The 25,205-nt window shown below is 40.1% G+C and overlaps 1 protein-coding gene across 12 annotated transcripts in view; it reads left to right on the forward strand.

Annotated features, from left to right (window-relative positions):
* The window catches only part of BLTP1 (bridge-like lipid transfer protein family member 1), a 244,333-nt gene that overhangs the window by 23,227 nt on the left and 195,901 nt on the right, over positions 1-25,205 (forward strand). For all 12 annotated transcript variants that reach the window (XM_075127633.1, XM_048847184.2, XM_075127624.1 and 9 more), the window contains 5 exons: positions 4,272-4,401; positions 9,102-9,218; positions 11,155-11,233; positions 11,962-12,026; positions 23,688-23,874. In XM_075127633.1, the coding sequence (XP_074983734.1) occupies positions 4,305-4,401; positions 9,102-9,218; positions 11,155-11,233; positions 11,962-12,026; positions 23,688-23,874 (545 nt within the window). In that variant the 5' untranslated portion in view covers positions 4,272-4,304. The remainder of the gene's footprint in view (positions 1-4,271; positions 4,402-9,101; positions 9,219-11,154; positions 11,234-11,961; positions 12,027-23,687; positions 23,875-25,205) is intronic.

A 25,205-nucleotide genomic window follows, 5' to 3' on the forward strand; every position in this document is an offset into this window, starting at 1 on the left:
AGATTATATTTTATTTTTGTTTTGTATTCATCTTTTCTCTTGGTTGATTGTTGAGCCATGTACTCTAGTAACATTAAATATGTCCACTGCTTGAGTAGCTTGCTCTGGTGAGTGATTTTTCTTCTTCCTCTAGATTAATTCTTTCTTGTCCTTTCTGTCAGTCAACATGTCTTTTCATACTAGTGAAACTGAAAATAATCAGAATGACTAATATTCTGCTTGATTCTTATAGACATGGAGTGCGTATGTTACCTAGGAAGATTGATTGGGAGGTAACGAATGGTCTAGGTTTTGTGACAGACTTTGATGTCTCTGACAAAGGTGAAAGATCTCATTTCTACACTGATTTTCTTGAAACATCACCTCATTACATGGTCACGTTGCACTGTGTAGCTATAAAACTAATTTGAAACTCTGAAATATTGATTCTGACTTTGAGATGTAATTCAAGCTCTATCAGCTTCAGAGTTCTTATTTCAAAAATTGGAATGTGCTGCGTAATGTCCAGAAGTGGTAGGCTTTTATTTGTGTCAGTTACCTCACATTTAAATAACCTGTTTTCCTGATTGCAAATAACTTCTCCAGATACACTAGTTGTAATGGGTCCATGTTTCCAGCATGTGACTGGTGGGAACGCTAATAGCTTTGCAGTTTTTGGACAGGTGCATTCTGTTTTCCTGGAAAGCCATCAGTTTGCATTGGTCTCTGTAGAGAGAAGGGGAAAAGACAGTGTGGCAGATGTGAAACATGGAATATTTAAAGATTGTTGTATCTGCTTTATAAGTGTTATATGTATCTTTATGGCTTGCTAGTGATCATATTTCTGGTTCAGTGGGTGAGTTAAAGGGATGTCCTGCAGGAAGTAAAATCAATGATGGATAATTAATGCAAATACCTAATGCTGTAACAATGTAAATATCAAGTCTTTTTTGAAGTTACGCCCTCAAGGGAAATAGTATATACTGGTTTGACCTGGTTCAAGAAGCCTAAGAATACAAAACACTTGAAATTGCATAAAGTGACAGACCTGATCTGAAGAAGAGGGTCACTTGCACTTGATCCAAGAACTGACTGAGTCTTTGCCCAGGGACAGGCCCTGTAGGAGGGTCTGAAGTACTTTAGTCCTGACAGTTTAGGACTGTCCTGTTTTCTCTATGTGGAGGTTGGGTGACTAGAAAGCTAGACATGCATATAAACTGTTCGTTTGTATGATATGTTTTGTCTGTAATGCTTTTGTTCTGAATAAATAGTACTTTGCTTCATAAAATCAGACTTCATGAGTTAATCACAGTAAATTGCAGGAGCCTGTAGCCTAAGACCCTTTTCTCAGGGAGCTAGACCTGGGACTGCTAGAGGATTGAGACCTAAGAGGGGGGATCCTTGAGGAGGCCACAAAGGGGATAAAAGTGCTACTAACTCAGGAACTGTGACACACAGTCCCTGTCCCCTGGAGTTTATGGTGTATGCTGGATAGAAAGCTGAGGCAATATTCTAGATGATAATTACTGGTGGAGACAGTGCAGCTAAGTACTATCCTGATGGGGTGTAGCATTATTTCTATAGCTCAGTGGTTTTTTTTGAGGCAGTAAATACCACGATGCCTTACATTTTGGCGTTTTTGTTTTATCCTTTTTCAGTTTGGGAAGTGTTTCTTTCAAGTATTGGTAGTGGTGATTCAAATGTTAATTGCCAACAGACAAAACCTAGGGGAGAAGTCATCGCTTTTAACCCTTAATGGAGCTCTTTCTGATGTTTTCTGGTCTGCATATTCAGGAGCTTTCCACCGCAGGATGCTGTGAAGATTGTCCTACCTCTCAAGGCAGCAGGAGTTTCAGTACTGAAAACATTAAGTTGTCCTAGAGAAGAAATGCTTATGTCAGGCAGCACTGAAAGACACTACTCAGGGAAAATAAAGCATGAGCAGATACTAAGGAGATAACACATAAAGCAATCTCCCATTGGGATGTCTTTCCTCCCTTCTCCCCCCGATATACCTCTCTATGCGCAAATGTAGTTAGCCTAAGGGACTGGAATAGATGATCTAAGTATTAGACCATGTTGCCATGGCATCTCCTCTCAGCTCCCGCCCATGCTCCCTATGTGTATCCATCCATCTAAGGAACTAGCTCTTTTGTCCATCCACTAGCAATCATTGCCTTGTTCCTTTTCACCTTCCATGAGAAAGGGGTCAAGACAAAGCATTTCTCTCCCCCAGCACATGGAATGTGAGGCAGCCTCTGTGGCAACCATCCAACCAACTTCCTAGATGATAAGCTTGCTAGGAGCACACATCTGAGGAAACTTTGTCTTTTCCTTCTCTGCACCTGTGTATTAAGGGTGCCGCCATGACCAGGCCTCTATGTAGGGAGAGGTCTAGTGTTGGAAGAGTTGTAAACTTCCTATCACATTAGTGCGTGTTGGTAACTCTTGATGCACTCAAAGCGTGATGGCTATGAAGCGCTTGGTGCCTCTCAAGGGATGCTTTCTAGGACAGCTTTCCAGGTTGTTTTGTGCATAAAGCTTTGGGTTGATGAGACTTGGGAAGAGAAAAATCTCTGGAACAAGATCTTTCAGCCTTCAGGTAGCTGAGCATGTCCGCTTGTGTGCATACAGATCCTGATTACAGGTGCCTGAATCTTCACATGCTTGCTCATTTGGAGCTTGATGTAGACTAGCGAAGTTGGGCAATTTTGCATACATGTAACTGTGCACTCACCTGGCAACTGAAAACCAAGCTGGGGGTCTTCAGGGTTGGGGTCCCAGTCTAGGACTCTAATTTCTGGGTTGGAATGAGGGACTGAGAAGGGAAAGGCATGAAGCCATCTTCTATCATATTACATTTTTAGAAAGGGAGGAAAAAAAGAGAGGGAAGAAGTCTTGTCTTCATGGCTGCCAGGCATAACTTTCCTGAAAAAATTATGGTTTACAGGCTTGACTTTTTTTAAAACATTTGGTGTACACCTGCTATGGAAAAGTAATCACTGAATGGGTGTGCAAATGGTCAGAGATGCATTTAACTGGTGCACATACACTTTGGTGCACCTGCCTTTTTGAAAGTTGAACTGTGCATTTCTGTTTGGCATTATGGATTTAAGAAATTCAAAGAAAAGTCATGTAATATGTTTCTGAGCTATTATATGCCTTAGTGCTTAGTTGGTGTCTTGAGGCACAGTGCTGAAAGTGAATAGATTTTTTTTTTTTTAAATTCACCTGGAGAGTATACTAATCCCTGTGAAACATACTGTCTGTTACTTAAATCTGCTCTGAAAGCAACACTTTGTAGAAGTGAGTTTCCTGTGTGTAAATGTGAAAGGTACAGTCTCTCTTATCCACATTTTCTTGTAATGCTTTCCTTGTTGTGGGTTAACTAATTTAGTATATATTAGTTGCCTTTACATTGTGGAAGGATAACATTTTGTGGTGTAACTTGTACACTTATACGCTTGCTAGCTACTAGATGGGTCCTCAGTCTTGCTACCCTGTGTGGGAGAACACAGTTCATGACTTGGTTCATTTCCGTTTTGGCAGAGGTAGAGTGTGCTCAGAAAGTATACTAGCAGGAAAAAGCACTTTGTATTACTCAGTAGTGGCTCCACAGCAGACACCAGAGTGGCTGAAAAGGTAGCTAGGAATCACGATGAGGTTAAAGGGAAAACATTTTGGTGCTCTGATGCTAAAGTTTTTGAAATAGTCTTGGCCAGTTATCTTCCCAATCCTCAGAAAGTAGGTATATGGGGAACTCTGCAATCTTGTACGAGGTTGGTCTGCCTTGTATGGGGTAGAGCAGTGGTTCTCAAACTGTGGGTTGGGACCCCAAAGTGGTCACAACCTCATTTTAATGGGGTTGCCAGGGCTGGTGTTAGACTTGATGGGGCCAGGGGCCAAAGCCCAAGACCAAGCCTCACTGTCCAGGGCCGAAGCCCAAGCCCCATTGCCTGCAGCCAGAGCTGAAGCCTGAGTCCCACCGTCTGGGGTGAAGCCCGAGGACTTCATCCCTTAGTGGCGGGGCTCAGGTCACAGGCCCCGCATCTGGTGCTGAAGCCAAGGCTTCCGTCCCCCTTCCTGGAATCGTGTAGTAACTTTTGTCGTCAGAAGGGGGTCATGGTGCAATGACGTTTGAGAACCCCTGAGTTAGAGTATGAATGTGAACTCTTATCTTCTGGGTTACGTGAGAGCTAAACCCTTATGAGTTCTTTAACATGGTTTTTTGTGGGAACTTTTTGATAGTTTTGCTGTGCTATGTTATTCAGTTTGGAATCTTTCTCTTTCAGCCCTTTAGACACTGATACAACGGCAATCTAGCAATGGAACAAAAAAAAAATGACAGTATTGTCCCAAGTATCACACAGTTGGAACACTTTTTGACAGAACACGACTCCAATGTTGTTTGGCTATTAGTTGGTAAGTTGAATATATTCTGGTTTTGTTAAATGTTTTTTTTGTGAATCCATTAAACATACTTTTCTAGATAGTACTAGATACTTTTCCTGTAGCTCAGGAAAGCTTATGCTCAAATTGGTTAGTCTCTAAGGTACCACAAGTACTCCTTTTCTTTTTGTGAATACAGACTAACACGGCTGCTACTCTGAAACCTGTTATATAGCATCTGTTACCCAGAAAGATCCCAAAATATTTGAAGATAGAAGCCCCTTCATTCACCATGCAGCTGTTTAGTAGCACCCAGCAACACTACTACACAATTTAAGAAGGAAACAAAGAATTGTTTTCAATATAAAACCTCAGGGAATTGGGCCTGGTTACTAAGGTTAACTCTCCTTCTATTTCCCACCCCCCTCCAAAAAGAAAAGTCTCTGTGGGAACTTTACTGATAACAAGAAGTTGGGAGCACAATTTTATATCTTATATCTGGAAGAAGGCCTCTCCAGTAGCAAAATACCTTCTACTACCAGAGAGTCTAAAACAGCTATTTGCTATGTTATGTGTGTGTATATATATATAATACACATACAGTATACACACACACATGAGAGAATGCAGTACCATAAAATATATTTCATTTGACCTGTTATGTGGAAGAATGACTAAGTTTTCTAAAAGATTTGAAAGTAGTGGTCTGTGTTGCAATAAGTATATAGTACAGGATGCACGTATGTGTCTGTCACATAATATAGTGCATATATACTAGGTAATTGGCACAAGTGTAGGACAGTCACATTGTTCTGGAATGGGGAAGCCATAGGTGTGTAATGCAGGTTACTCAAGTGAGTGACAATAAAGCCTCTACATCACACCAAACCATAATGGGAGCATTACTGCGTGTTACACAATACAATGGTGATGCAAGAGCATAAGCACCAACCTCAGGACAGACTGTTAAAAGCCAGGGCACAAACCATGAATTGGTTGTGAGTTCTAAACTTAAATTTCACCAACCAAGTGCAAACTCCATAGGCACTTGAACAGCCTTAAGACAGAGTCACAGATGGTCCCCTTCAGTACTCCAGTCTGTCTTGCCATCCAGGTGAGTATATCTCTATGGTAGATGGCCCATTACACCAAGAATCACAGCAAAATATTCAGGTTACTTCTGATCCTGAAGGACCAGTTCCTGACACCAGGTCACCTGCGCTTTAGGTCTCTCACCAAAGACCAGGCCAGTCCCATAATAAACTAGATGAAGATTTATTAAATTGGAAAAGGAAATTAGAGAGTTATTCACATAGGTTTGGTATGTTGGAAGTAAATCCAACTCCTAATGGAGATGGTTGAGTGATTCTGTGTGATTTAACTCTTATCTGGTAACAACAAACTGGTCTCTGAGATTCTATTTCCAGGTGTTGTGAGGTGAAATGTACAAATGTTAATGACACTCTTGTGGGAATAAATATATTACAGCTGGTATGTGGGTATGTTTTTGTATTTTTTGCTGGAATGTTATTAAGCACTAAATTTTCTGAGGAAATTATTATTAGTGTTAGAAGGTAAATACAAAGCAAGCAGTGCTTTGCAATAACTCTAAACAAAAATGTTGCTTTTTTTGTTTACCTTTGTACTTAATTTTAAAATGTATATTTTGCCCATTATTGTGAGATCTGGGTACATAAAATAAAACATAAAAGTATTGCATGCAATGGACACAGCTTAAACCCACTCATGCCCCTAACTGTCTTGGTCAGTAGATGAAGATACAAATGCACACTAAGGAAGAGCTGCAGTTTGTTTGTTTTTTTGTTTTTTTTTAAAAAGTGTCTTCAACCAAATCTTAAAATTGCCAAATTTTGGTTCTGGAGGATTGTAATAAGGAATGAATTACAGAGCTGAACATTCTCTGCTAAACTTTCCTCCCCATTTCCAGAAGGCCCCTTGGAACAGACAGCAAAACTTTCCTGTTGATTGCAGCTAATAAGGTAGAAATTGCAAAGATGCAGTGATTGCCATTAAGAAAGCTGCATAGTCACTAATGTACTGCAAAACTTGCACTACATATTAATATTTTACATTTAAATCTTTCACTTAAAGGTCTCAAACTGGTTTACAGTATTTGTTTTGTAGTATGCAATTTTTAATTTTTTTAACATAATAAGTTGCTTGGAACTACACTTTAACAATTTCAGCATTTGAGGACAGTTGCAATTCACAGTTCACTGGTTAAGTGTCTCATTTATGTAAATTAGTAATTTGCATAAAAATCCTTTGTAATCGGAGTTAATTGCAATTGGCCTCCATTTATTCATGAACTGTGGAATTCAACTTTATAATGTTTCTGTGAACTTGGCATAGGTACTGGAAGTAGGGGTACGGGGGGTGCTACTGCACCCCCTGTCTTGAAGTGGTTTCCATCTTATACAGGATTTACAGTTTGGTGCAATGGCTCTCAGCACCCCCACTATAAAAATTGTTCCAACACCCCTGGAACTTGGTGCAAATGATGCTTCAGTTATCTCTGAGTTTCAGTTACCTCTGAGACTATTACCTCTGTTACCTATTCTCAGTTACCTCTCAGTTATTCTCAGTTACCTCTGAGAATGCCTACTGGATTGGAGGATAAAGGGTGTAGCCTAATCCTAACCCTTCAAAGGGAGATAGGCGCCTCTCTGGTCCCGATTTAGGCACCTATCTCTGCTTGGGATTTACAGCTGTGAATATCTTCCTGAACTAAAGTGTTTGAGCTCTTCTAGAAAAAAATGGAGGAGCAGTAGGTACTGGTGCTCCCCTTTATAATCTTTAGGCCAGTGATGAGAGCACTTTACTATGTTGTAGGAGACAGGGTTCAAATCCCTCTTCTGCCTGATTTGGAGCAGGGATTTCAACCCATGTCTTCTCCCCTCTCAGGAAAGGGCCCTAACCACTAGGCTATGTATAAATAAATGACACTAATTGGAACAGGAACTTGAACTTAGGTTCTCCCGCATCTCAGGTGAGTGCCCTAAACATTGGGCTATAGAGTCACTTTCCCTCTTTCTCTGGCCCAATGAATATTTAATTATTTATACAAAATGGAATGGCTTCTACAGGAGAGATTCAGAAAGACTCATTGCAGAATCTAGCAGTTAGGACACTATCCTGAGAGGGAGAAGACCTGGGTTTAAATCCTACTCCAAATAAGAAAGGGAGGGGGATTTGAATCTAGGTCTCCCATGTACTTGGTGAGGGTGCTAATCACTGGGCCTAAGTGTCTAAGGAGGTGGCGAGAAAGGGCTTAGGAGCCTAACTCCAGGAGAGTGTTCATGGCTTGAATCCCATGGGGAGATCGGTGCCTCTCTCCTTTGTCATTCCTATTGGCTAGATTAGGGAGCTCCCTGCTCAGTTTGCTGGCATTTATGGATCCCATTCTTAGAGGCCTAACTCTCCCCATGCCTTGTGTAGGCACTTAACTCTGCTCTGATCCTTAATTTCATTTGTGGACCTATTTTTTTTTTTTTATTGCTCACTTTTAAATATGCTGTATAGTTTTGTAACCATCATTTTTATGTGGGGAGGTACACTGAGATCACTCAAAATATAAAGATTATTTGGAATTGTCATCAGATGTGAAATCCTGTTCTCTGGCTGCTGCTTAATGATTCTCTCTATATTATTGATACATGGAACCCAAAGACCACAGCCTATCTTCTCCTTCTCTTCCCATATAAGCTATTTAAACAGGTAGTGAAGAAGGGCAACAATGGGTACGTTGTTTAAATTAGTGGTAAGAGCAGGAAGTTAGGGGTCCTGGATTCTGTACTAGTACTAGTTTCTGCTACTAAAACTCTGACATTGGGTAAGTCACTTAGGGCTCATCTACACTGCCCCACAGTTTGGACTACAGGGGCGTGAATAGCAGTACACACCAAAGTGCTGTGCCGTAACTCCCCCATTTGGACACTGCAGTTCAAACTAAAAATTTCTTAGTTTTCTGTGAACTAGGAATCTTTTAGTTTCTCTCATCCAGTTTTCTTTCTGGAAACTTTGTGAACCATTTTGACTAGAAATAGGTTACTTGATTTTAATCAACTCATGTAAAAACTACTTCTGGGACTAGAAGACCTAAATTTATTTTGATTGGCATATTTCTAATTGGATTGAAATTCCCATGATTTTTTCCATCAAATTCCAATTTCAAACTAATAAAACTGAGAGGTATCGGCCAGTCCACTGATTCTTGTATTAGCACAAAGTACTACTGTGTGACAAATTGCTGGACTAAGATGTAAAGGCTGGAAATCATACGAGATGATGTGCTGAATCAGGGGCGATTGTAGCTTGGCTAGGACTTGTTTTCTCATTTTAGTTTCCATTTACTTGTGGATATGGCCACACACAGTTAGAGGAGACCATCAAATCTATGATGTTTTGTTTGGGTTGTGGGAAATGGTAGCTAATTAGTGGGTGATACTTTTCTACTATTGGCCAAATATTGTATGATAGTGGGAGTGAAGAGAGAAGGGCAATGGAGAATCTATATCTTCCCTCCCCCAGTGTTAAAAGCGCATGTGAATTACAAACATGTTTTTGTATGGGTTTTTTTAATTGGGAGGGGAAAATAGAGAGGAGAGGGGCATTGTTACTGGGCTTTGTATTTTGGTACACAATACTTTTATCGGGTCACACAAGTGTAACTTTAATACGAACTAAAATGAATATGTTAATCTTTTCAACAGCTACAATCTTGTCTTGTGGATGGATTATCTACCTCACTTATTATAATTCCCGAAATGTTGGACTTATTTTAACATTGGTTCTGAACAGATTATATAAACATGGCTACATCCATATTGGTAAGTTGTGGTTACTGTAATATGAGTACATGTGAATCTAATCATTATTTTTGATGATATTTTGTAGTTCATCCTAACATGACTTATTAAAAACTACAGGGCGCATCTTAAGTGTTTCTGTTTACTAAAGTAGTTTTCAAAATAACCAGAATAGTTGATTTCAACAAACACATTTTTTCAACAAAAAAGTATTTGATATATAACTCAGGATGTTTCTTAATGTAGGTAAAAAACCTAATCCCAGTAAATTCCTGTTTTGAAATTCCTCATGATTTATGGTCAGTTCAGGTTGATTACAAAAATTATAAAACCCAAAGGTGCCATATTGTCATTTGTTAAAGGAATCACGTTAACTTTCACTGTTATCTTCCCCTCTCTTTCCAAAGCTACACATCACAATGCCCATTCTTCCAACTGAAGAAAACTGGCTTGGGCTCGCTCTGGAGCCCATCAGTGCTCCTTGTGAATCAACCAGATAAATTGTTGCTGACTGATATGAGGATTTTTTTTTTTCCTTCTCCCACCCTTGGGGCTGAGTGCACTGTCTCTGCAGTGCAGCTAGCTACTGCAAATCCAGAGCAAAGGAGTGGACTGGAATCTCAAGCTCTTATTTTGTGTGTGATGGTGCATTGTATTAATAAACTGGCAGACTAGCTAATCCTATTAATTCTTATTGGGACAGTAATATTTAGAATTTATACTGGTAAGGAACTTTGTCAAAACCCATTAACTCTCCTTTATTTTTTAAATTTAAAAACATTTTTATGGAATAAACCAGGTCAGTACAAATCACTTGGGTGCTCGCCCACATTACAAAAATATATACGATGCTGAGTCATGTAAGGTTTTATCCCACAATCTGACTCTGATTGTCCTTTTAATTTTCTATCTCCACTTCAATCTCCCAGGCCTCCCTCTCTGTGCTACTCGGAATAACTTGTCTTTTTAATCTTGGACTTGTTCTATAGCTACTGATCGTACATACAATGAAAATAGAAGCTAGAAAAATTGTATTAATCTACTGATGATTTAAGGAATCTGAGATCCAAAAATTCCAAACCATGTTCAAATCCAACACTTATTATGACCTGTAGTGACTTCAGCACTTGTTAGATGAAGTATTTGATATATATGTTGTATTTTTAAAAACAAACAAACTCTGCAATGAAATTTGTATTAAGGGAAAGCAACTGGAGATAGCTATCCAAAATATGTGGTGTTCTTTTTAACTCTCACAATCATCATGGATATTGGATCCCACTAGTCCAATTTCTGGACTAGCTGTGATTGGTTTGTTGATGTCATTTTAACACAAATAAGGTTTTTTATGCCTACTTTGCTTAACTTCTTGTTTCTAAGCAAGGTTAAAAAGGATTGGGGAGAATATATGGCCCATCACCACTCTGCTTTGTTGCAAAGGAAATTGAGCCATGCTGATGTGTCTGCTTTCTTGTTAACTCCTCTGTCCCCCCAAATGTTCAAATCTTCAAATGAGACTGCTAGACTTGAAGGCCTAGGCCTGAAGGCTGCTAGGTTTACTACTACCAGAAACTTGTGTGTATTTTATGGTGAATCTTAACTTTGTCTTGTCTTCCAATTATTTAACTTAACTATACAATCTGTAGTAACCAGTGATATTGATACATATCTTACATGTTCAAAATAGTCATTCCATCACTTTCCTCAAACTTAATGATATAGGCCTACATTTTTAAAAGTGACTAGTGATTTTTGGTTGCCCAACTTGAGACATCCTAAAGATGCTTGATGTTTCAGAAAGTTCTGAGTCCTCTACTCTCTCTGAAAGTCGTCTATAAGGGCAAAAACCAAGGCACCCAGAATCACAAGTAAACCTTTTTCAAGAATCAGTTGTTCCCTTTCAGAAAAAGAAATTAAACAGACAAAAGCCTTACATGAAGTCTTTCTTTTAAAATAGGTTCCTTTTCATTCTCTGTCCTGTCCGGAAAAGTCATGGTTCGTGAAATCTATTACATTACAGAAGACATGTCTATCAGGTACTTCTTTGTAAAAGAATTACTGTTCTGGTTCTTTAAAATGTATTTTTGTTCCCTGTTGGTAAGACTACATTAAGAAATAGCAGATCTTTAACATGAAACTGATTCTCGTTGGTAGGTATGGGGCCAAACTGGTTCCCTCTTACAATTGCATAACCCCACTGACCCCTTCTCCACTGTTGTTGCATTGTAAGTTGAAAAGTTCCAGTATCTCATATAAATCTAATAAAAATTATTGACTGTATTAAGAGAGTGCTTTTCAGAATATAACAGAAAATTCTATTCGCTAATGTCTCTTACTTCATTGCACTCTTAAGTTTTTTATAAAACACTAAAAAGTAAAACTTTTAAAGTCCAAGTTCTATTAAAATATTTGAAAGATCTATTTTAGCCAAGCAACTTACACTTAATATTTTTCATAAATTTTAATAATTACATGAAATGTAGAGCAGGGGATGTTTTGGTAATTCTTTCAGCCAGAGGTCCAAAGCATTAAGAAGGAAACAAATAAGGGATTCTGAAAGTGAGGGGTTTTTTGTTACACTTGTGCATCTGCATAACATAAAGATTGGGCATTAGTTATTTGAATCTATTATTGTGATGCTGTTCATACAGTTTTAAGAAGGGAATCTTTCTACAATGTTTAAGGCAGTTTTTCAAGCTGCTGTACATAAAAGATCTATAAACTGTGTTCTTAAATTCCTATTTATGTAATTTATCCAATTTAGAATCCAAGATGGATTTATTATATTTCGCTGGTGGAAAATGTACAATCCAAAGCAGAAACAACATGGTAAGTTTCATCATAATGTTTCAAAGTTTGAATTGAGCTTTAGAAATATGTTCTCTTGGCATTGTTTGTTAGTCACTGGCTTTCTTTTGGAAGTATTTAAATTTACCATAGAGAGGTGTTGTCTTTAGATCAAGGTGAGACAAACAGGTGGTGAAAAGGAAGCTAACACTGCTGTTGCCTTTGTAGTACCAGTTCTGTGGATAAACGGGGAACTTCCATTGTAGGGGTGTTCACCTGGCTCTTCCAAGTAATAACTGACTGTAAAAAACAGAAGGGGGAGAAAGTTGTTGAACTTTCTTTGGAGATGTTAGCAAGTCTTGTAAGTTTATAATGAATAGTATTAAAATCAAGTTCTCCTTACTGTAAAGGCTGATGACTTCTCACAATTATTCAATTAAGTGGAGACAATAGTACATAATTTTAAAAGGTGAAATACTTGTAACCTGTTCAGTTTACAAATTTACTTATTGGCTGCAGGGTTTCCACATAGGAGTTCAGATTGCCCTGCTTTAGATATTCCCATATCTAGCATTTTAATCATGTTTCCTCACTGGCTCAGGTCATGTTCAACAAATGCAACTGGAGAGTACTACAAAACTTAGAATGTTTCTGTTGGAACTTCTTTGGCTGAATTGTGCACCACTGTTTTTGAACACTTGTACAGAAAATAGCAAACGTTACGAACAGTGGCTCGTTTTCTGGCATTTTTGAAAGAAGATTGTTGATGTAATATCAAAATAACCTGAAGGAAATAGTATTCATTAAGTAATTTGATTTCCTCTTTAGAAAGAAAACTATGCTGCTGCCTTTTTTTTTTATTCACGGTTGCTTTAGCAGAGCTGCTCTCTCTTTTTTTTTTTTCTTCTTAAAAAACAAACTCCTTCACCAGTTCGGCATATTCCACCTTTAAAATATGCTGACTACCTGACTAAATTGCAGAAGTCCAATAGCGCATTACATTTAAAAATCTCTTTATTTTTGTTCTCGTGTAATTTGTTCTGGTGGCAGCTTATCACCCAGAGCGGTCTGGATACCTGATGAAGCCAGGCATGATTGCTGCATCGGTTTGTTCAAATCTGCAATAAAGTGAAAAAGAAATAGAGCTTAAGTGCTCCTGAAGGAAAATGTCTATGTACTACAACGCTTCTAAAAATGAAAAGTGAATGACCAGGAGCTTATATATCTTTATTTAAAAAAGAACAGAAATTCTAAATCTCCGTGTTCCTTCTGGAAAAAAATTCCCTGCATTTGTAAGGATTTAAATGTACTCAGGGAAGGCCAATCTCTTAATGGAGCTCCATTGGAGCTCTTAAGTTCCCTTGGGCTTTCCTTCCATCATAATGTAGATATCTGTGAAGCTCATAAACTCCTCAGACTTCCCGTTATGTTGAGGAGGTTTTATGGCTCTTCTGCCTTCTCAATAAACTTCAAGTCAACAGTATTCTATTCCCCTGTGACCCCAGGTTTCATACATTCATTCCTGCTCCCAGATCCACATTAGCCTCCTTGCTGACTCCTAAAATCAACAGGTTTCAGAGTAGCAGCTGTGTTAGTCTGTATTCGCAAAAAGAAAAGGAGTACTTGTGGCACCTTGGAGACTAACAAATTTATTTGAGCATAAGCTTTCGTGAGCTACAGCTCACTTCATCAGATGCATTCAGTGGAAAATACAGTGTGGAGATTTATATACATAGAGAACATGAAACAATGGGTGTTACCATACACACTGTAATAAGAGTGATCAGGTAAGGTGAGCTATTCGTTACAGTGTGTATGGTAACACCCATTGTTTCATGTTCTCTATGTATATAAATCTCCACACTGTATTTTCCACTGAATGCATCCGATGAAGTGAGCTGTAGCTCACGAAAGCTTATGCTCAAATAAATTTGTTAGTCTCTAAGGTGCCACAAGGACTCCTTTACTTTTTGCTAAAATCAACAGAGGCTGCTATGTATCTTTCATAGAGCTTGAGGTTGGAAGGGACCTTCTAGTCTGACCTGTAATATCATGGGCCATTAAGTTTCACCCTGATCTCTACATTGAGCCCAACGACTTTAGTATCCCAAGGCCTGAAATGCTTTCATCTAATTAAACAGTTGTGCACCATCAGGTTTATCTGGGTATATCTCACCTATCTCCTGCCCCTCAATGCTGTGCAAGGAGAGCAACCCCCCCTCACCCCCCGCCCCGCTTTCCCAAGTGTCTGCCAATCTGACCTGGGAGAAAATTCTTTATCAACCCCAAATCTGGTGATTAAGTACGTGAGCAAGTACGCCAGCCAGGCATCTAAGAAAGGATTTTTTGTAGCTACTTAAAGCACTGGTCCATTCCATCTGGTATCCCATCTTCAGCTGCAGCCAATTTCTGATGCTTCAGAGGAAGATGAAACATCCCTCCCACTCTCACCCCATGAATATGTTATGCCAGTTGGGCACTGGGGGAAAAAATTCCTTCCTGACTTCTGCAGGCAACTGGCTGAAGCTCTGAAGCATGAGATTTGGTTATAGTCATTGTCTTTATACAGAGCTGCAAGTTTTATGAGCATATTGAGGGTAAAACAGATAATCCTGTTCTCCCCATGACCCGCAAAGGAAGAGGATGAGCAAGAGGATTCACAGATTTCAAGGCCAGAAGGGACCACCATGACCATCCACCTGACCCCTCCCGCCCCCCCACCCATGCGTACAGACTGTAGAATTTCTCTCAGAAGCTAGATTAAAGTGTATCTTTTAGAAAGATATCAAATCTTAAAGATTCCAAGTGATGGTGAGTCCAGCACCTTCCCTCTTAAGCTGTTCCAATGTTTGTTTACCCTCTCTGGTTGGAAATTGCATCTTGTTTCAAAGTTGAATTTGTTTAACTTCAACTTCCAGCCATTGGATCTTATGTCTTTTGTCAGCAAGACTGAAAAGCCCCTCTCTCCCCCACAGACAGCTTTTCCATGTTTAAATACCTAGACAGGGGGCATAGATCAGTATTCACGTCAGTCACCATCAGTACCCAGCCCGAGCCAGAGAAGCTAATGATCCAACCAGCAGACTAAATTCAGAGATGAATCCTGGTCACGTGCCACCTGAGGCACATTATGCATACGCGAAGAAGTACCTAGATCAGGGGTGGGCAAACTTTTTGGCCCGAGGGCCACATCTGGGTATAAAAATTGTATGGTGGCCCATGAATTCTCGCAAAATTGGGGGTTGGGGAGTGGGAGGAGGTGAGGACTCCTGCTGAGGGTGCAGGCTCTGGGGTGGGGCCAGAAATGAGGAGTTCAGGGTGTGGGAGGGGGCTCCGGGCTGGGACTGTGGGGTTCAGAGGGTGGGAGGTGGCTCTCAGATGAGGCAGGGAGTTGGGGTGCGGAGGGGTGTGAGGGCTTGGCTGGGGATGTGGGCTCTGGGGTGCAGGACAGTGTACGAGGCTAGGAGGGAGGGTTTGGAGGGAGGGAGGGAGGGGGTCAGGGCTGGGGCTGGGGTGCAGGGGGTTAAGGGCTTCGGCTGGGGTGCAGGCTCTGGGGTGGAAAGCCCCCAACCCCACTCCCCGGTGGGAGCTTGAGGGCTGGATAAAAGGTCTGAAGGGCTAGACATGGCCCGCAGGCCGTAGTTTTCCCACCCCTGACCTAGACACAAGTCACTTCTCAACCTTCTCTTTGATAAGCTGCATACCTTAGAGTCTGCATTAAGCCCATGGTTTCTGCTGATCTACTAAGGTCTATCACAAGACTGGACTTCAGAAGCTACATAGGGAAGCAAAGGTGGAAGAGTCTGTAGCAGCAGGGGCAGGCTGGGGGAATAAAGGAGTAGATTTATACAGCTTGGCTAAGGAGTTGTCAGCCATGCAATACTCAATAGAGGGTTTCCTTCTCCCTGGCTCTCAGCACCATGCATGAGCTCTGCAAGGTATTCTGTTCCATGCCACTGCATGCCTGTCATGAATATTAAAGCTTTTTTTTTTATGAAGAGGAGATTTCCAGACAAACTCTGATAACAGAGATAAGGCTGCAATTTTGTTTTGGTACCACAGTACCAAACTCTCTCTGTGTGTGTGTGTGTGTGTTTTGGGGTGGGAAAGTGAATTTTACAAGAATACTGTAATATATATATTTATTTTTAAATTCGAAACCAAACAGTCAAAGGGATGGAAAAATCAGTGAGAGACTCTGCCACTGTTGGTGGGAGGTACAAACTGGAATGTAGAGTGGGTTGGATTTATGGGTAGAGCGGGTACAACAGTAAGTCAGTGGTATGGTTTGCTGAATAATATGTAGATGAAATACAAGATATGGGCTGGGGGAAGAGGAAATGGTTAATGAAAGGAGTGATGGGAGCACTGCATATCTTTTATTAGAGTGGTACTGGCAAACCACTAAAATGGGCTGCTGAGGTCAAGGGTTTAAGGAATAATTACATCTTTTACTTAAATAATCTTAACCATTAAGTGCTCTGATAAAACTAGGGCAGGTGCTAATGAACATTTTCTTTAGAACTTATTCTAATTTTCACTTTCCATAGAATATATAGGAGCATGGAAAAAAGCTAATGGAATGGAGCGTGGAAGCATTATATAAAGCTAAAGCAATAAAGAAAACAAGTCTGATAACTTTTTTTGAGTTTACTGAAATTATTACATAATTTCCGAAAATGCATATCTAAAGGGTTTAGTAAGCCATCAGGGACTAAAGTAAACTTTGGAGTAGGGTCAGTCTCTGTGTTTTATAAAGTGCTATATAAAATATGCTTTAATAGAAGCAAAATATTAGTAACATAATGCACTAAAACTTCAGAATGCTTCTCTTCCCCCTCCGCCCAATAAACTTTCTCCTATCACTACTTCTTGGAGGGAACATTAATCCTTTCAATCTGTTACTTGCAAAAGGAAAGACTTGCCATTAACAAGTGTACAACTATTAGATATTTCTCATTTTGAGATTTTATTGTAGACATATGTTCAGGTTTGTTAAAACCCTTTTGGTATGACCTGCATAGTACAATTCATTTGCCGTGATATCAGTGTGTATTGTACTAGGCAGATCAAACCCATGTCAAGCGAATTATCTGAGAAGCCAAGTGGCTTTTAATGATACCTTGAGTGCTGTGATGGATGATTACTTTGTGTTTGTATCGCCACTCGGGAGTAGTTATTGCATTTTTGTGCACACTCTGACCCAGGATCCAGTCCAGTGTGTGAATGGGTTGGGGTGTGAGTTTATGGGTCCTGCTGTTACCTACAATAGTGGTTACAGAACGAGAAGGTAGAGCAATATATCTTATGCGGGATACACCTAAAATCTTTGTTTGTGTCTCTTAACATAATTACCATCTTTCTGATTAAGAAACAATCTTAGACCGTGGTGAGAAGGGATACCTCTTTCTTTCTGGGGGGGGGGAAACACTTTTTTTTTTATCACCTACCCCTACCTCCTGAATGTATTCAAGAGTTATAAATGTTTCATAATCCTAACTGTTCTGGGTTACCAGAAACCAATACAATTCCCACTCATATTGGAGGTAGTAAAGTGAGACTGCCACTATGAAGAAGGTCTAGTAGCATCTGATCCCAGAAAACTAAAGCACTCCTTTGTGTTCTGAGCCTAGGATTTCTTAAACACACCCTCTTTCTCCCCCCGCCCAACTTCCCTTCAGTTAGGTCACTTGCTGACTTTCTCAATTACAGAAAAGGTAGTGATAGTTGGGAATAGATTTTAAACAATTATTAATGATCATTTTTCACTTTATGAGGAATATCTCTGATGAATTGCTAAGCTTTGAGGAACTGTTAATATTGTATCACCTGAACAAGTGTGGTGATATGACTGTTAATAATAATAATCAGTTATATAAAGAAATCATTTTTTTGATTAAGCCCTGAGGAAGCCAGAACCTTTTTTATTCATCTTACTTTCAATTAAAATTGATAACATTACTGAAGAGTATGGTGTAGTTTATTCCTCTTTAAGAATATGATGACCAAAATGTTTCATTTTTCTTAGTTGCGTGTGTTCTCTAAAAATATTTTGGAGCAGAGTTCTGATGTGTGAAAAAGAGGACAAAACCTCTTCCTTCACGCTTGAAAAAAACAAAACAAAAAAACCTAAAAGCCTGTAAAAATAATTACCTATTTTAAGCCTCTCTCTTTTTTTAATAAAGGAATTATAATTCGACTCATTCAATTAATGAAGTCTAATGGCTGCCTCAAGGAATGTATTAGCTATAAAATTAACTTTTGTATATTCTTGATAATGAAGATCTCCCAGATGAACTATTGTCTACTCCAATATTTTTGTGCATAATTCATCTGAACCTCTGTGATTTGCTGCTGCTAATTAATTAACTTCCTGTGAAGCACACTTTATTTCCTTACTTATTTGTGTAAAACCAAGTTGGTACAATAACTCTGTACTTCTTAAAATAATGTGACTTACATTGAAAAAGCCTGGGAAACTAACTCAAGTTATGGAGGGGTGGGAGAAAACTCAGCAGGAGGGATAAAGGATGGAATGTTGGCTTTTATTTGTAGGTAAATATGTAACTCTTGTGGATGGAAGTAATGGTTAGGGAACAAAAGCTATTTAACACAAGGTATGAATTGCATCAGTTTCCCTCAGTCCATAATTTAGACAAATAGACTAAGTGGTATTTCAGAGCAGCTCAGGTCTCTTGAGTAAATATGTAATGGGGACACTTTTTTTTTTTTTGCGCAACCAGGTAATTATGGGGAAATTATGTGGGTTTTTTATGTAATTAGATCATGCTGTTACATAATTAGGTCAAGCTATCTGTAGCAGAAGTAAGTCAAGGCATGCCTCTCAAATGTTCTATATGGAATCATATAATTAAATATTCCTGTTGTTTTTAACTATCAGTCAATTCCATATTACAGACTAATATTCTACAGATTTTAAGTGTGCCCAAATGTCCAGATATTTGTGAGTTTGATCATTTGCAATTTAGTACATGAATTTAGTGCTTAATTTAATTTAATATCCAAAATCGTTAGGTGTTTTACAGAAGATTAGAAAGTTAAGATTCCTGTCACAAGAAGTTTACAATCCACAGTTTCGACTTGAATGAGGGTGACAAGGAAAGGGGGGATGGATGAAGAAAGAAAGTTACAGCAAATGGTAATGAGGTTTAGGCATGTGCATACTTAATGGTTCAGTATGTTTTTATTATATAAAGATGGAGAAATAGAATAGTGTGCACTATAGAACTGTACTTCATAAAGTGTGACTGTTAGCCAGTTCTACAGGTTGAAGTTTATCTAGAGGTGTGTTTATCCACAGAAGAGGTGCAAAATGGTAGTGAAACTGCTAGCTTTCTCACACTTAGTGTCCACTGTATGTGAAAGCTTACATGGAAAGACCACTTTCAGAAGGCAGAACACAGTTCAGTCTTCATGGCTGATGCAGTCCTTGCAGCGTTGCCATTTAAGCTTTTTTGTGTGTGCAATAGGAGTTATCGTGAGACCATGACATTTTCTTACCTTTGTACCTGAGAAACCATGAGATTAGTAATCGCTTTTGGTTATTCTTGCCTATATTCACCCTTGGATTGTAACCTATCAGTGAAATGCTCTCTGAAAGTTTTGTATAGAGATCTTGCCTATCACATGTCATATTTGTTTTGTTTTTGTATGGTAAAGTTACAAATTCTTAAACAAAACAAAAAGAAAAAACCCTCAAAAACTGCCAGCACCCAACCTGGTTGATTAGAGTACAAGTTATCAGCTTTAGTGGCATGAGGTATAATTAAGAGTGTCTCGGTAATTCTTATTAAACTTGTTTACAAAAGTGGCTACTTTGACTAACATGTGCCAGTGCTTAGGCATATTAAGTAATTGCTTAAAGTAAATCTGTTTTCTGTAATCAAGAACTAATCCTGTGTATAATTGGGTAAAATTCTAGCATCATATCTGTTTAAAAAAGAGGTTTTATACCAGTTGCATTTCACATGCTAACAGATCATTGTGGTAGTCTAACAACTGGATAATGATCTGGAAGTCATGTTTTGTTCCTGGGTCTGCCACTGACTTGCTGTGTGACCTTGGGCAAGTCACATACTCTGTGTGCTTTTCTTATAGTCTGATATACTTCCTTTTTTCATAGTGGTGGTATGTTCAGTTAGCATTTGTAAAATGCTTTGAGTTCTTTGGGTGAAAGAGTATGCAGATATAAAGTACTACCTGGAAAGGATTTAAAATCTGTACATTTCCAATATTTCAGGGTTTTCAGCTAAACTTAAATTTTCAAGTATTATCTTTCTGCTCATCCATTAGAATGTTTTTTCCCTATAATTTAAAGATAAATTCCAAAACTGGGTTCAAATGTTGTCTTATCCGTTACTCTTGCTTCCAGCTTCATTGTTTCGCTCAAACTTTTTCCTTTGTTCTGTTTGTTAGAAATTAGAGTTCTAAAGAGTTCTACCTTTTTTATGATAGAATCATAGAATATTAGGGTTGGAAGAGATCTCAGAAGGTCACCTAGTCCACTCCCCTGCCCAAAGCAGGACCAACACCAACGAAATCATCCCAGCCAGGGCTTTGTCAAGCCAGGCCTTAAAAACCTCTAAGGATGGAGATTCCACCACCGCCCTAGGTAACCCATTGCAGTGCTTCACCACCCTTCTAGTGAAATAGTGTTTCCTATATCCAACCTAGATCTCCCCCACTGCAACTTGAGACCATTGCTTCTTGTTCTGTCATCTGCCACCACTGAGAACAGCTGAGCTCCATCCTCTTTGGAACCCCCTTCAGGTAGTTGAAGGCTGCTGTCAAATCCCTCCTCACTCTCTTCTCTTCTGCAGACTAAATAACCCCAGTTCCCTCAGCTTCTCCTCGTAAGTCATGTGCCCCAGCCCCTAATTATTTTTGTTGCCCTCTGCTGGACTCTCCAATTTGTCCATATCCCTTCTGTAGTGGGGGGACCAAAACTGGACGCAATACTCCAGGTGTGGCCTCACCAGTACTGAATAGAGGGCAATAATCACTTCCCTCGCTCTGCTGGCAATGCTCTTACTAATACAGCCCAGTATGCCATTGGCTGCCTTAGCAAAAAGGGCACACTGCTGACTCATATCCAACTTCTCATCCACTGTAATCCCCAGGTCCTTTTCTGCAGAACTGCTGCTTAGCCAGTCGTTCCCCACCCTGTAGCGGCACATGGGATTCTTCCTTCCTAAGTGCAGGTCTCTGCACTTGTTTTTGTTAAACCTCATCAGATTTATTTTGGCCCAATCTTCTAATTTGTCTAGGTCCCTCTGTATCCTACCCCTACTCTCCAGCATATCTGTCCTTCTCCCCACAGTTTAGTGTCATCTGTGAACTTGCTGAGGTTGCAATTAATCCCATCATCCAGATAATTAATAAAGATGTTGAACAAAACCGGCCCCAGGACCGACCTCTGGGGCACTCCACTTGATACCGGCTGCCAACTAGACAGCTAGCTACCCGTTGATAGCTACCGTTGAACCTGACAATCTAGCCAGCTTTCTATCCACCTTATAGCCCATTCATCCAATCCATACTTTTTTAACTTGCTGGCAAGATTACTGTGGGAGACCGTATCAAAAGCTTTGCTAAAGTCAAGATATATCACGTCCACCGCTTTCCCTATATCCACAGAGCCAGTTATCTCATCCTAGAAGGTAATCAGATTGGTCAGGCATGACTTGCCCTTGGTGAATCGATGTTGACTGTTCCTGATCACCTTCCTCTCCTCCAAGTGCTTCAAAATGGATTCCTTGAGGACCTGCTCCATGATTTTTCCGGGGACTTAAGTGAGGCTGATGGGTCTGTAGTTCCTTGGGTTCTCTTTCTTCCCTTTTAAAAATATGGATACTGTATTTGCCTTTTTCCAGTCGACCAGGACCTCTTCTGATCGCCATGAATTTTCAAAGATAATGGCCAATGGCTCTGCAATCACATCAGCCAACTCCCTCAGCACCCTTGGATGTATTAGATCCAGACCCATGGACTTGTGCATGTCCAGCCTTTCCAAATAGTCCTTAACCTGTTCTTTCACTCACCTCCTCCCCATACTGTGTTGCCCAGTGCAGGAGTGTGGGAGCTGACTTTGTCTGTGAAGACCGAGGCAAAAAAGCATTGGGTACTTCAGCTTTTGCCACATCATGTGTCACTAGGTTGCCTACCCCATTCAGTAAGGGTCCCACACTTTCTCTGACAACCTTCTTGTTGCTAACATACCTTTAGAAACCCTTCTTGTTACCCTTCACGTCCCTTGCTAGCTGCAACACCAATTGTACCTTGGCCTTCTTGATTACACCCCTGCATGCTCTAGCAATATTTTTATACTCCTTCCTAGTCATCTGTCCAAATTTCTACTTCTCGTAAGGTTCCTTTTTGAGTTTAAGCTCACCGAAGATTTCACTGTTAAGCCAAGCTGGTCGCCTACCATACCAACAGTCAGAGTTTTTATGCAGATGATAATATAGTCACCTGCTGCCATTTTAACCAACATGTTGCCTGAAGCTGCTGTCAGCAGATTGATGTACACTGGTTAAAACACCAGTGGCTTCTATGCTAAAACTTCCTCTGGGATGGCCGAGGTGGGAAACTTTAAGGGAGGAAAAAGCTATGTACTACCTGCCACATGCTTGCGGAGGGGGAAATGGGGACAGATAAAACACATTAACAGCACAAGTTTACAATAAAAACCCCAACCTTCTGCATCACTTTAAATAAGTGGCATGTGATCTGCAAGTCACTATACATCCTGCTTTTTTATGTGCATCCCTACCAATTTGCTATCTCTTCAACTTAACACTTTTTATGAGTTAGATCCCATGAAAATAAATTGGTTTAAATTTTTTATATTGAAAGCATGTGATAAGAGGATGATAGATCACCTCAAAGGCTTTCAGACAATTTCACCATAGAGTGCCAGATCACAACGTTCAGCAATATATGTGAAAATGTGTAGTGAGAAGATAGTTTTCTCTGTATGCACATTCAATTCTTGTCATCTGCTGATGCAGCCAATGTTGTAACCATTTTGGTGTTGACTTTTTTCATATAGGAACTTGAGTGAGGTGATAAATTTATTTTCTGTAAGCCATTGAATGTGGTATAAACTTTGGATCATTGCTGTCCCACGTAGGAGTCAAAAAGTTGAGTAAAGAAATAAAGCTCTGAAGTATGCTTAGTAATGAAGAAATCACTCGTAATGGCAATATTGTACTATTTAGTTTGCTTATTGCATACTTGACTCTTCAATTTGGGGAAGCATCACCACTGAAATTGTAATATACTGAATTAATATTAAAATGTTTATGTTAAATACTGGAAATTGGCATATTATGTCTTCTACTTTGTAATGACTAATTTAGTAACCTACATAAACAACTTTGTGTAATGTAAATTCTATTTTTTTTCTATAATAGCTTGCAAAAGTCAAAATACTGTCACTGTTAGAAACTAAATCAGGGTCCTTTTTGCATATTCAACAAATTTTGTGAAGAAATATTTGTTGTGCGTTGTCTGGATTTTTCTTTTTACATCTGTTTAATATGTACTTCAATATTTGTTTTCTGCAATGTAGAGTTCATGTTCCAAACTATTTATGCACTTTTGAAGAATTTGCTTGAATTATGGAGAGGAACTGCTGAGTAGAATCAGAAGTATTTTCCTTTTCCTCTTTTACTTTTATAGATCCAAAAGCAGAAACTAGACTGTATATCATGGTGAATGACTTTGAATTTCACGTCTACAACCGCTCTGCCCTTTATGGACAACTTCAGGAATTATTTGGTCTGGATCCAACAATAATTCCATCAAGGAAAGAGGATGAAAAAGCACAAGAAAATGGAAGAGAGACAACACACTCCAATCTCGAAAGGTAAAATATTACATCCCCACTTCAGTATTTAGTGAATGGTTGTCTATATCAAAATCCTGCCATACCTTTGAGTTTCAATTCAGCACTGTTTGCTCGGAAGAGGCCAACAGAGGAAATGCAAGGCGGTGTTGGGCAAGAAAAAAGATTGCCTTGATGTATGTTTGGGAATGTGCACAGCACTGGCCCTCATCTGCATAAAGGGGTTTTATTCTTGAGGCTGACAATTCCAATGTTTCAATGGATCATACTTATGGGAGATCAAGATTGTCCAGGATTAAATGGTAGCTGAGGTAAACTGGGCCAGTTTCATGTTGGGTACTGAAAGAACCTAAACCTTGAATTTGACCTGGTATTCCATAGGGTGCTAGTGAAGAGAACAGAGCACTGGGGTGGTGTACTCTCACCAGCCTGTGTTACTAAACAAATGGACTGTTCTATTCTGAACCAACTGTCGCTCTTTTAAAGCTGATACTTTTGTCTGGTTTCATACAGATACAAGAAATTACAGTATTTAAGCCTGAAGGTTACACATGAATTAATCAGTGATTAAGTCCAATCCAGGAGGAAGAGGAACAGTCTTTTTTCCAATCAGAAATGGAAAAGTGCTCCCCCCCCGCCCCCGGGTTTCTGCCCAGTTGTTCTGTTGTGTGAGACACGAGGGAGGAAGTATTTGTTCCCTACCTCCTAGAATAGTCCAGCGGGACAGACCACAAATCTTGTTGATCTCCAGGAATAAGACCATGTAATTGGAAGCAGTTGAGTCACATTTCTGCCTGGGAGGGAGAGTGTTGAGCAGGGGTGGGCAAACTTTTTGGCCTGAGGGCCACATTGGGGTTGCAAAACTGTATGGAGGGCCGGGTAGGGAAGGCTGTGCCTCCCCAAACAGCCTGGCCTCAGACCCCCCCAACCCATCCAACCCCCACTGCTCCTTGTCCCCTGACAGCCCCCTACTGGGACCTCCCACCCCTATCCAACCCCCCGGGACCCCCTCCCCTATCTAACCCCCTCTGCTCCCTGTCCACAGACTGCCCCGACCCCTATCCACACCCCCACCACCTGACAGGCCCGCTGGGACTCCCATGCTTATCCAAGCCCCCTGTTCCCCATCCCCTGATCGCCTCCGCCCCATCCAACTGCCCCCTGACAGGCCCCCCCGAGACTCCCACACCTATCCAACTGCGCCCCGATCCCTGTTCCCTGACTGCCCACTGGGACCTCTCGCCCTGGCCCCAGCCCCCTTACCATGCCGCTCAGAGCAGCATGTCTGGCAGCCGTGCTGCCTGGTCAGAGCCAGACACGCTGCCACACTCCCCTGCAGGAGCGCACAGCCC

Source organism: Caretta caretta, chromosome 4 (assembly GCF_965140235.1).
Source record: "Caretta caretta isolate rCarCar2 chromosome 4, rCarCar1.hap1, whole genome shotgun sequence".
Classification (NCBI taxonomy): Eukaryota; Metazoa; Chordata; order Testudines; family Cheloniidae; genus Caretta; species Caretta caretta.